Genomic DNA, 12,202 nt, shown 5'->3' on the forward strand with positions numbered 1-12,202 from the left:
CCTCCAGCTTTCTATGTTGGCACCCGTTAGTTTTCACAGCCTTTTGTTTTACACCTCTTTGTTTATATAAAGTTGCAATATTTTGATCCAACAATTGTGTTTTTTCGTCGTACCCCTAGCTTTCAATGGTTGCACTTGTTAGTTTTCGCACCTTTTTGTTTCACACCTTTTTGTTTCATGATATATCATAGTTTTTAGGTGTTTTTTGCCATGATATAAGTCTTATTTCTAGAGTCTCTTTGGTATTTTTAGAGTCTTTTGATTCTTTATATGATTTAGCATTGATGGGAGCATAATGGAGCTAAATAGGAAGATTTGGAGCTTAGTCAAGCATTGAGGCTGAGCTACAAAGTTGAGAGATGAATTCAGAAGTAAGCATCGATCGACACAACATCATCATCGGTCAATACAGAGACAAAGACGAAATCGGAGGTTTTTCTCACAAGTTTGAAGATTTACAGAGGTTTTTCTCTCAGGGTTTTGCTCTCAAAAGTTGCAGAGAAAAATAAAGCTTAGGTTTAAACAATGATAAAAAAATCCTATTTATTCCTAAACACGTCCAGGGACTAATGATGCAAATATGGAAAACTTTGGGAGCATAATGGAGCTAAATAGGAAGATTTGGAGCTTAGTCAAGCATTGAGGCTGAGCTACAAAGTTGAGAGATGAATTCAGAAGTAAGCATCGATCGACACAACATCAGCATCGGTCGATGCAGAGCCAAAGACGAAATCGGAGGTTTTTCTCACAAGTTTGAAGATTTACAGAACTGCCCAAAATTTTTCCATATTTGCATCATTAGTCCCTGGACGTGTTTAGGAATAAATAGGATTTTTTGATCATTGTTTAGACCTAAGCTTTATTTTTCTTTGAGAGCAAAACCCTGAGAGATTTTTAGAGAGCTTTTGGAGAGAAGAATCAAGACTCCTTCAGAGAAGATTCAGAACTCCTTTACTTCTACTTTAATCCCTTAATGCAGTTTATTCAGAATATGATTTGTGTTTCATTGATTATGTCTGAGTAGATCTGCTTGTTAGGTTTAGGGTTTCTCATTAGAGATTTCATGGATTAATAGATTAATTAATTGTTGGGATTCATTATCTTTCTTTTTCTTCACCATAGGTTGTTCTTAATGCTAGATCTTTGATTAGTCATCTAGATTTAGATCTTAGGATTATTGATTGATATGAGAATATAATTGATTTTCCTGATAAAAACCTTTGGTGAGCAAAATTACTTTTTGCAAAGAGATTTGAATTAGTGATTTTGTGAACTTATCTAAACTTGATTTTATTGCTAATATTTAACTTGAATTTTGCAAAGAGATTTGGATTTTTGGGTTTTAAAACTTAGATAATATTTGCAGTGAGAACTGATTTATTTTACAATTGTGTTTAGAGTTCAAGAACGGTGCTTAATTGTTGAATCCTGCTTGCTTAATTAATTGATCTGATTTTCTATGATTTACTGAGAATTTTCCTAGGCCTAGGTTTCATCCATCTGAATTTACAACTCTTTTATTTTCTGTTTTATTTTGCAATTTAATTAAAATATTTCTGTTTAGCATAATTAAAAGATTATTAAATCTATTGTGTGAATCTAGAGTTTTTGTGGATACGATCCCTAAGTACTACAATTGATCTCTTAATTTGAGAGAGTAGCTTTAGGGTAAATTTGAGCATATCATTTCATACCTCTTTGTTTTCACACTCTTTGTTTTTATATATATACAGATTTTTATGGACTTTAAAAAGAGTTTTTTTTCTTTGAGTATGAGTAATGATCTCACTCTTTGTTAATGATCTCAAAAGTTGCAAAGTTTCGGTCCAACAATTGTGTTTCTTCGTTGCACCTCCAGCTTTCTATGTTGGCACCCGTTAGTTTTCACAGCCTTTTGTTTTACACCTCTTTGTTTATATAAAGTTGCAACATTTTGATCCAACAATTGTGTTTCTTCATCGTACCTTTAGCTTTCAATAGTTACACTTGTTCGTTTTCGCATCTTTTTGTTTCGCACCTCTTTGTTTCACACCTTTGTTTCACATTTCTTTGTTTTCACACCTTTTTGTTTATATAAATATATACAGATTTTTATGGATTTTGAAAAGAGTTTTTATTATTTAAGTATTATTAATGATCTCACCCTTTGTTAATGATCTCAAAAGTTTCAAAGACTCGATGACTTTGAAAAGAGTTTTTGTTCTTTGAGTATGAGTATGATCTCACCCTTTGTTAATGATCTCAAAATTTGCAAAATTTCGGTCCAATAATTGTGTTTCTTCGTTGCACCTCCAGCTTTCTATGTTGGCACCCGTTAGTTTTCACACCCTTTTGTTTTACACCTCTTTGTTTATATAAAGTTGCAATGTTTTGATCCAACAATTGTATTTCTTCGTCGTACCCCTAGCTTTCAATAGTTGCACTTGTTAGTTTTTGCATCTTTTTATTTCACACCTTTTTGTTTCACACTTCTTTGTTTTCACACCTTTTTGTTTTTATATATATACAAATTTTTATGGATTTTGAAAAGAGTTTTTATTATTTAAGTATTATTAATGATCTCATCCTTTGTTAATGATCTCAAAAGTTTCAAAGACTCGATCCAACAATTGTGCTTCTTCGTTGCACCCCCAACTTTCCATGTAGACACCCGTTAGTTTTAACACCTTTTTGTTTTACACCTTTTTGTTTATATAAAGTTGCAGTGTTTTGATTCAACAATTGTGTTTCTTCATCGTACCCCTTGATTTCAATGTTTGCACTTGTTAGCTTTTGTATCTTTTTGTTTCACACGTCTTTATTTTCATATTTTTGCATCTTTTTGTCGTACCTCCATCTTCAAAAATCGCACCTATTAATTTTTTCACATTTTTCACACTTCTATGTTTTACATCTTTCTATTTTATACCTCTTTGTTTATTATATATAAACTTTTATGGAATACAAAAACAAGTTTTGAATTTAATGTTTAGAGTATTTTTTTAAACTTACAAGTTAATAAATAAAATCATAGATTTATATGTTTATATATTATAGCAAACTCACTTTTAGGGGGTCAATTTAAATATAACGGATGAGATTATTTTTATTATCTCATCTAACTGTTTAGATTTGTTAATGATCTTAAAAGTTGCAATATTTTGATCCAACAATTGTATTTCTTCGTCGTACTCCCAGCTTTCAATGTTCATATTTGTTAGTTTTCGCACATTTTGGTTTCACACCTCTTTGTTTATATATATATATATATATTTTATATATAGACCTTGAAAAGAGTTTTTATTATTTGACTATTGTTTAATACCTCCAAACTTAAAAATTCTGAGTATTATTTTCTTTCAATTTATTAATCAACATTAATTCACTCATCTTTGTTAAAAAAAATTGGATTGTTTTATATATTGATTCATTCATCTAACTTTTGTTTGGTGCTGTTTTCCATCTAACTGTATTAATCATCTCTTTCAAGTATTAATTTAGGTAATTAATTGTGATTTCTAATTTTTCATAGATTTCTGTTTTTAGTCAATTTGGTTGGTTGCAGTTACAGCTATGAGCTCTTTCTCACTGATTCTTTTATTATTTTTTATAAATTTTGATAGAATAATGATTTAAATTTTATTTTATGTGAATATCTTTCAAAATTGATTATCTGAGTATGATTCAGTAAACCTAGATTTATATATCTTTAACATTATTCTCTTATTGTCACTGAATCGATTTTTCATTTTTATATATATAACAAATATTTTATTTAACTAATTTGGTTAATTCATCTTAGTCATTATTTATGACTTTTATATTATACGGTTAAAAAATTACCAAAATATTTTCACTCAAAATGTGAAATTAACAATGTTAATCATTTCAAATTTTCATTTTCCCGTACGGTAACGTACGGGCCGATATCCTATTATATATAAAATCAAATCAATAGTACGAGGATGTATGAAAAAAAATTACTACCTACTTTTTTTTTTTTTTGGTAACAGGTTAAATTTATTACCATTTTCTGATTTTCTCTATACAATGTTGATACAACTTATTAGAAAGAAAGACAAAGGGGAACTAGATAGGGAATGAGATACAACCAAAGTAAGAAGCAAGAAGAGTTCCTGGCACCGTGATGAGCCTATAACCTGATAGCACAATCCAAAGCTGCTTGCACTGACGAGGCGGAAGAGTTGATGCTGGTGAAAATCCTCGCGTTTTGTTCTTTCCAGATAAGGTAGCATGTTGTTTGCAGTAGCAGTTTGACCAGCGTCCCTTCACCTGAAAATCTTAGGTTTCTAGTCTGCATAATCCAAGTGGAGATGGAGCCAATTGATGCTGGTGGGTGACTCCAAATTTTTGAAGCAAAAGTTTGCCAAATCCCTGCGGAGTAAGGACATTCGAAGAAGAGGTGGTCATGAGTTTCCAAACCGTTTGAACAGAGCACACAAACTGCAGGAACATTTAGTCCCCACGCTCGCAACCTGTCCCTCGTAGGCAGTCTTCCTTTCATTACTAGCCAAAGGATAAAAGCAAATCTGGGAACTCCTTCTTTAAACCAGACAATTTTTTTCCAAGGTACCAGAGGGGAGACTGATCGCAGTTGCTCCCAAGTTTCCTTGGAAGAGAAAGATTCTGATAAAGAACCTGACCTTCGTCGCCATAGATAAACATCATGGCCCTGAAGAGTGCGGGGCGGGGTGATTGTTGTTAGTGTGATCATGAGTTGCTGGTGTGCCTCTGAGCAAGCTCCCGAACCCACCATTCACCATTTCTCACCGCCTCCGCTACCTTTGCTTCCTTTCTAATGCGAAGATCCCTTGGACCATTCTCCCCAATGAAAGTTAGAAGAGGCCCAGGACCTGTCCAATTATCGAACCAGAAAGAAACAGACTTTCCATCTTTTACTTCACACTTCATGAATTCCACCATATGAGACTTGAGAGAGATCATTGATTTTATTGTCCTGGATAGCCTTGGGGAGTCCCTCAAACTCCAGAAACTCTTTCTTTGCAAGATATTGTCTCTTATCCAAGCTACCCATAGAGAACCCGCATTTGTAAAGAGATTCCAAATCAACTTTAGTTGAAACACGATTGCAAAAGTCCTCCAACAAACGAATGCCCAGTCCCCCTTCCTCTTTAGGCTTGCAAACGTCTACCCATGCTACTCTTGCCCCCACTGCCGAGGTGACTTTGTTTTTCCAAAGAAAAGCTGCCCATAGAGAGTCCACCTTGGTATAGAAACGCTTTGGAAGGTTGAACACTGCACTCCAGAAATTAACCATGCCATAAATGACCGAGGATATCAACCTGATCTTACCAGCAAAAGAAAGAAACTTTACTGTCCAAGCATGCAGCTTGTTTGTGATTTTCTCGATGAATGGTTGCAGAGTAGCACAGGAAATTCTCGCTGGATTCAGCGGAAGGCCCAGGTAACGAGTAGGGAATACACCCACTTTAATCCCTTGCAAGGCGCTAAGGACTGCCACTTGAACCTCCGAATATCGCCCAAAGAATATTTTTGACTTTTCCAGGTTGACATCCAAACCACTAAAGCTCTTGAATGTTTTCATTGTTTCAGCAATTCAATTGAGAGAGTGTCTCGCTCCATCCGAGAAAACCAGCAAGTCATCAGCAAATAAAAGATGTGTTACCACTGGGGATGCACAGAGAGGGTGTAGCCTTATGTGTCCTTGGTCTGCAGCTCGTTCAAGCAGTTTGGATAGCACCTCCATAACCATAATGAACAAATATGGAGAGAGTGGATCGCCCTGACGGAGTCCTTTTTTCCCGGGAAAGAAACCCGCTAGTTCACCATTGATTGGTATCGAGAATCTTGGTGATGAGATGCATTCCTTCACCCAAGTGCAAAATATAGTTGGGAAGTTCTGAGCTTCAAGCACCTTGAGCACAAAATCCCAACACGCCGTGTCAAACGCTTTCCTTATGTCTACCTTGAGCATGCAACTCTTACTACACTTTTCATTTTGATAATCCTAGATTAGCTTCGACGCCAATAGTACGTTCTCGCCCAGACTTCGTCCCTTTAAAAACGCTGCTTGGTTTGGACTAATGCAATATGGTAGAAGAGGCTTCAATCTGTTTGCTATGATCTTGGAAATGATTTTATAAGTCAGATTGCAGCAACTTATCGGCCTGTAGTCACCCAGTTTACATGCTTCAGGTTGCTTTGGAATGAGAGTAATAGTCGTGTTGTTAAAGTCCTTCAACAGTCGGCCATTCCTGAAAAATTCCTGCACTGCAGCGATAACATCTGTCCCTACTGTGTCCCAGGATGCTCTGTAGAATTCCACTGAAAAACCATCTGGTCCAGGGCTCTTATCCCTTGCCATTGCGAAGACAGCACTCTTAATTTCTTCTGCTGAGGCCATTTTCTGCAGCTCATGTCTTTGAGTGTATGTGCATCTGAAAGAAAGCAAATCCTGTATCTCGGTGATTGAGGCAGGAGATACTGGCATCTCTGTGCATCCTATTATACCCTGGAAGTAATCTGCGGCATGCTCCTTTATATCCTTTGGATCAACAAGCTTTCTATCATTCGTATCTCTGAGAAAGTGAATGTGGTTCCTCGCAGCTCTCTGGGAGGCAGACTTGTGGAAGAAAGCTGTATTCCTATCTCCAAGATTCATCCAAGTAGCTCTCGATTTCTGACGAAAGAATTTTTCCTCTGCTGATTTCAGAAAATTCCAGTGCTCCCTAGCTTGATGTTCTTCCCTTACTGTTTGAGCATCCGGGTTAGAGAGAATATTCCGCTGCAAGCTTATGACCTTTTCTTCTTAAGCTTTAACTCTTGTTGTAATCCCGCTGAAGTGCTGCCTATTTAAACCTCTGAGCACTGGTTTTAATAGTCTGAGAGACCTTACTAGCTTGAACTGACATGTGCCCTGGATCTCTTGTGGGTTCCATGCTTGTCTAACTGACGCATGATAGTCATTGTGTGCTACAACATGGGTGAAAAACTTAAATGGCTTTCTGATCTCGCGATTAATAGACGGCATCTGAAGAGATAAGCAGCATGATCTGATTGAAGAGGCGCTAGAAAATCTGCATAAGAGTTTGGGAAGACCTGAGCCCAAGGTTGGTTGATGAAAGCATGATCAATCTTTTTTGATGCCGGGCTATCCTCTTGATTATTCCACCAAGTGTAGGTTAGGCCTTTCGCTTGGGCTTCAAACAAATCTGCATTCTGCATAGCCAAATTGATGTCATCCATTCCTGTTGTATCAATGTTCTGCGAGAGATGCTCGGAGTGATGCGAGAGTCTCAAGATCTGATAAAAGTCACCTATCACCGCCCACGGATGCCTTGATAACGGAGTATTACCATTCAACCAATCCAGACGGTTGTCTTTCCTCTGGTAAGTTGTAAGCATAAGCAAAACAGACCGAGAAATTAATATTATGTGATGGAATATAGATACCGCATGTTATCAACTGCGCCGAAACCTTATAAACCACCAAATTGACTGATGGATCCCAAACAAGCACAATTCTTGCTGTAGAGTGGTACTCAAAATTTCCAAAAAAATTCAATCCTGCAGGAATCGCTCTTGCTATTCGTCCTGCATTTATTTCTTGAACATGCGTTTCCACAAACGCTCCAAAAAGTGGCTTATGGATATTAATCCAATCTTTCGTTAAGTCCTTACGTCTGGTACTATTTATACCTCTTACATTCCACACAAAAAACATATATAATGTTGGATTACTTATAAATTGTGGCCTTTCGGCCACTCTTCCGGCGCGAAACCAGAATAAAAGGAGCTCCATTTTCCTCAGCCTCAGGAGCTGAGCAATTCAAAGTATTTGTGGCCTCTGCCTCAGTACCTTGGTTCATAACTTCCTGTTCTTTCTCAGCAACAGTCGTAGTCTCAGCAACAGTCGTAATCGTAGTCTCAATACTGGTGACCACTATGTTAGACATATCCTTAGAAGGGGTTCCTCCGTCTTGCACTGTCTGAGTTCGCTCCTCCCCTGTTTTGCTTGAAGGAGCTTGAGGAATCTCTAACTCTTCCTTCGACTAATCCATCGTATTTGATACATTTCCTGCAGCTTCCTTAGGCACTTCTTTGATTTTCCACACTGCTGCTGGAGAACGACCTTGACGAGATCTTCTATTGATTCTAGGTCGACTCCGAGATCGATTCGTCCTAGTTCTGCTCATGGGAGGTACCTGAAGCCACAACTTGCACTGACTTCGGTCATGGCCGTACGCATTGCATTCCTGACACTTCGGGGGCAACCAAGGGTATGTAACAGATACCTCAAATTCACGTCCAGAGGATAGCCCCATGATGAGGTTTGTTGGGAGGTCCTTTGTAAGATCAACTCTGACCAGTATCTTAGCAACCTCAAATGTTTCCTTCTTCTCTGTTTCGGGAGCCAAAGCCATTGGCTTTCCAACTGCTGTTGCAAGCCTGCTCAAGTTCTTCTTGTTGAAAAGAAGGTATGGTACTCCTCTAAATTCCGCTGTAATTGCAGCTGAGGTAATGCTAGGTGCATCTGGCTCAAACTCAGGCAACCATGGGGAGACAAACATGGGGAACCCTGCTATGTTCCACATGTGCCGACTGAGAAGTATAGCCCTGGTTCTTTCGTTTGTCACTCGTAGCAGAAAAGAACCCGGACCCGTGTTGTGCACAAAGATACGCGGTCCCGTTCTAGCCCACAAAGCATTCACTACTCCGATTAACCTACCCATTTCTGGATAGTTGCCATGAAATTGAGCAAATACGAAATCTTTGAACTCATCCTTCGCCTCCTCAATATTCTCATTAGGGATGAGTACAAAGGGGACAACAGTGATATGTTGTGATGGTGTACCAAGTTCCTCCAAATCGTCCTTGAGGAGACTGGACCACTTTATATCCATAGTCGGCATGACCTTCCCTGTAGAGTTAGCTGATATAGTTTTGCCCAGAGAGTCTGCACCAGTGTTTACCACCTCTTCCTGAGATTTTTTGCTGGAGACACCTGCCTCAACAGCCAATAGAATCATAGGTGGAGAAGTTTCATCTTGGGGAGCAAGAGAAGATGTCAGATCTAAAGGGATCTTTTCCGCTGAGGCCGCCGAGTCTCCTGGACCAGCAACTCCTGGCGTAGGTGATGGGATCCCGACAGTTAATTCTTCGGGGGTGACATGAGTGACCGGGTCTATGAGGTTTGTGGATTTGCCTCTGTCGACCTTATGAGAAGAGATCCCAGTTAACGCAGAAAATCGAGCGAACTGCGAGGTTCCGGGGATTTGAGATTGAGAGAGAGTGGAGTCCTTCTTTTTCTTTCGCTTTGGTATCTGGAACAATTCTCGTCGCCGGCGTGAGACCGGCCAACGGCGACAATTAGAGTTAGGAAACTAATCAGCTATAAAATCGCCTCAGGAGAGAGAAAACTTTTTGATAGACTAAGCTTTTCTAGTCTTTATTTACCTACTTTTTATTATTAATGGATTTAAACTTTTATTGACTTATTTGATTACAATATCTACGATATTTTCACGCTTAAGTATGTTTGAAAAATTGAGAGTGTCGATCAAAATAAAATAGACCAAAATTTTTTTTGCCAATATTGATTACGGAAAATACATATTGCAAAATATATTAAATGGAGAAAGGATTATAGATGAAAAAAGTATTGTCCTTAATAAAGTATGAACTATTCGAATGATTTTCTACAAAGTTGTAATTAAAAAAAAATCACTCATTTTGTGTCTCTTGTAAAAGTTGTGTAAAACTTTGTTCGCAAAACAAACTTTCTTATTAATACAAAAAAACAAGAACAAATGTTCCAATAGGGAAACAAAATAAGTATTTATTCAATGTTTTATTTCAGTTTACAATGGAGTCACACTTGCAAGCACAAAGCAGAAAAGGAAAAGTGGGATTTGCCCTCAGAGATAGGAAACATAAAGCCACTGTATTATTTGCAAAAAGAAAACAGAAATAGAAGGGAAAAGGAGACTTAGTCGTATGACTTAATCAGCAGTCTTGCTGGTACTTTGGGTTGCGCCATCGTCGAGTTAGCCTTTCATCTCCGCTGATGCTGGAGTTGGAGGCTCATATCCTACAAGTGTAAGACCTCCTTTTTCTTTCCGTGTTGCAGTTACACAAGTAAAATTTTTTATATTTCCATCAGACTGATGTACCCCTAAAGCTTTATCATTAGCTTGTATCTGGATTGAATTTGCAAGTATCTCTATATTTATGAAAATTGATTCCGTAAATACAACAATTACAGAATCTGCAACATCAAACTTCTTGCCAACCTGATCATTAAGATAAATTTTGTTCAAATCGTACTTGAGCAGATATTCTTTAGCATCTTCTGGATCCTCTATAAGAATCCTTGAATATAAATCATATTCAGTAGTGATATAATCATTGATCTCTTTGGTATCTCCAAAAGCAAGAGCCCACCCCTCACCACCACGCGTCGTGTATATGTGTGCAGGCATCGTCGAATTATTATGAGCCTTTTCTATATATGGAGGCTCTGGTGCAGGCTTGGAAACAACATATATTGTACTTTCAGACGCCATATTACACGTACTATAGGAGAAATAATTTCAGATGTTATGTATATATTTTGATGTGAGAAGTAACGAAGTAAGCCTTCTTCTTAAATAGACTTCTCATTGTGATCTCAACGGCTCAGATCTTTGAACTCTCTTTCTAATCCAACGGATGCAAATCTTGGGACAACTAAACGGCTAAGTCTAACATTTAAGTTATTCATTACAATAGAATATTTAAATTATATTTGTTTTAGATTATATTTATTAACAATGACCCAATTTACAAGTTATGTTTAATAAAACGATCCAACTTACAAATTATATTATTTATAGAACAATCTAACTTACAAATCTATACTATGAAAGTTGGCCAACTCTCTCCATCTTTCTGCAACATCAGTAATGGAGAGAGTGCCATATGTCCATGACTAAAATCAACCAATTATCTTAAATTCTTTATGTTGCTTGACTGATCCTCTTCGTCTTCTCTTGCTTGATTTTCATAGTAACTGCTACTTCGACCATTTTCGCCTTCCCTTGTTTTGATTTTTGTAGTAACTGCTCCTTTATGATATCTTTCACATCCTGCTGTTTTTTATGTAGTAAAAAAAGATATGGAAGATGAAGATCAACTACACAGAAAGGAGAACTTGAAGATCAAACATATTCAGAGTATAATCTTTTGAAGAAATCACCAACGAGACTCGACTTTAGAATATATATTAGAATGCTGAAGATAACATAAGACTGAACTTGCTAAAGAAAGAACATTATCTAGAAATTGTCTAATTAGAACTGATTAGTATGCTTATTGTTCCAAATAGTTGATGGGTACAACTTGTGGCTTTTTAGGCTTCTTAAGAGTTTATATCCACGCATGAACGAAATTATATTGGTTGTAAATAGTTTTTTTTGTAGCTTACCTATACTATGTTAATACATGACTAATGGTTTATTTCTTTTGCTCAAAATAGATTACAAGTTACTCTCTTCATTATGGGAATTACATGCTATGTTTTGCTTACTGTTTTCTTTAATTTTTCTTATATTTCTTGCTTTGGTATGATATAGCAAGTTCGAAAAAAACAAATCCTTACATGGCAGGAGTCGTGAATATATAGAGAAAGATATTTAAGTATTTCTTCTAATTATAATTTTAAGTGATTATATTCATTCTCATTCGATAATAGACAAGAAAAAAAAAATCAAATTTTTCTCTGAATCTTACATTGTTGTGTTGTTTTCTTTCTATGCAGACATTTTTTCTATGACTCTATCTGCTCAACTATACAGAAGATTGCAAGATCTTCTCATTATGGTGAATCTTAAGGATTTTTTCTTTGAGTGGTGTTGTTTCTTAATTTTTATTTTATGTATCTAGGCCGGCATGTGTGTTGTTAAATATAATCTTACTATAGAATAAGAAGAAATTGATCATTTTGTGTTTGATTATTAAGAGGTAGAATAGATTATGAGACTTGGAAATTGACCAAATTTACTACAGTTTTTTTTTCTTACTGCTGTAGTGTCAGCAGTGCCGGTCCTGTTATATTTGTGGCCAAATACGAAATCCAAATTTGAGGCCTTTATAGAAAAAATAATACCACAAAATTTTGCCAAAAAAAAAGTTCTTCCAACATAAAATCCAACATAAAACAGAGAATGAGAGAAACGATAGC

The 12,202-nt window shown here is 36.6% G+C and overlaps 1 protein-coding gene across 1 annotated transcript; it reads right to left on the minus strand.

Moving 5' to 3' along the window:
* Positions 1-4,132: 4,132 nt before the first annotated feature.
* On the minus strand, positions 4,133-4,504 carry LOC147924210 (uncharacterized). Its single transcript, XM_087496664.1, has one exon. The coding sequence runs from the start codon at positions 4,502-4,504 to the stop codon at positions 4,133-4,135; it is 372 nt and encodes a 123-aa protein (XP_087352790.1).
* Positions 4,505-12,202: the final 7,698 nt, after the last annotated feature.

The sequence above is a fragment of the Camelina sativa genome, chromosome 17, assembly GCF_030686135.1.
Source record: "Camelina sativa cultivar CO46 ecotype springtype chromosome 17, ASM3068613v1".
Taxonomy (NCBI): domain Eukaryota; kingdom Viridiplantae; phylum Streptophyta; class Magnoliopsida; order Brassicales; family Brassicaceae; genus Camelina; species Camelina sativa.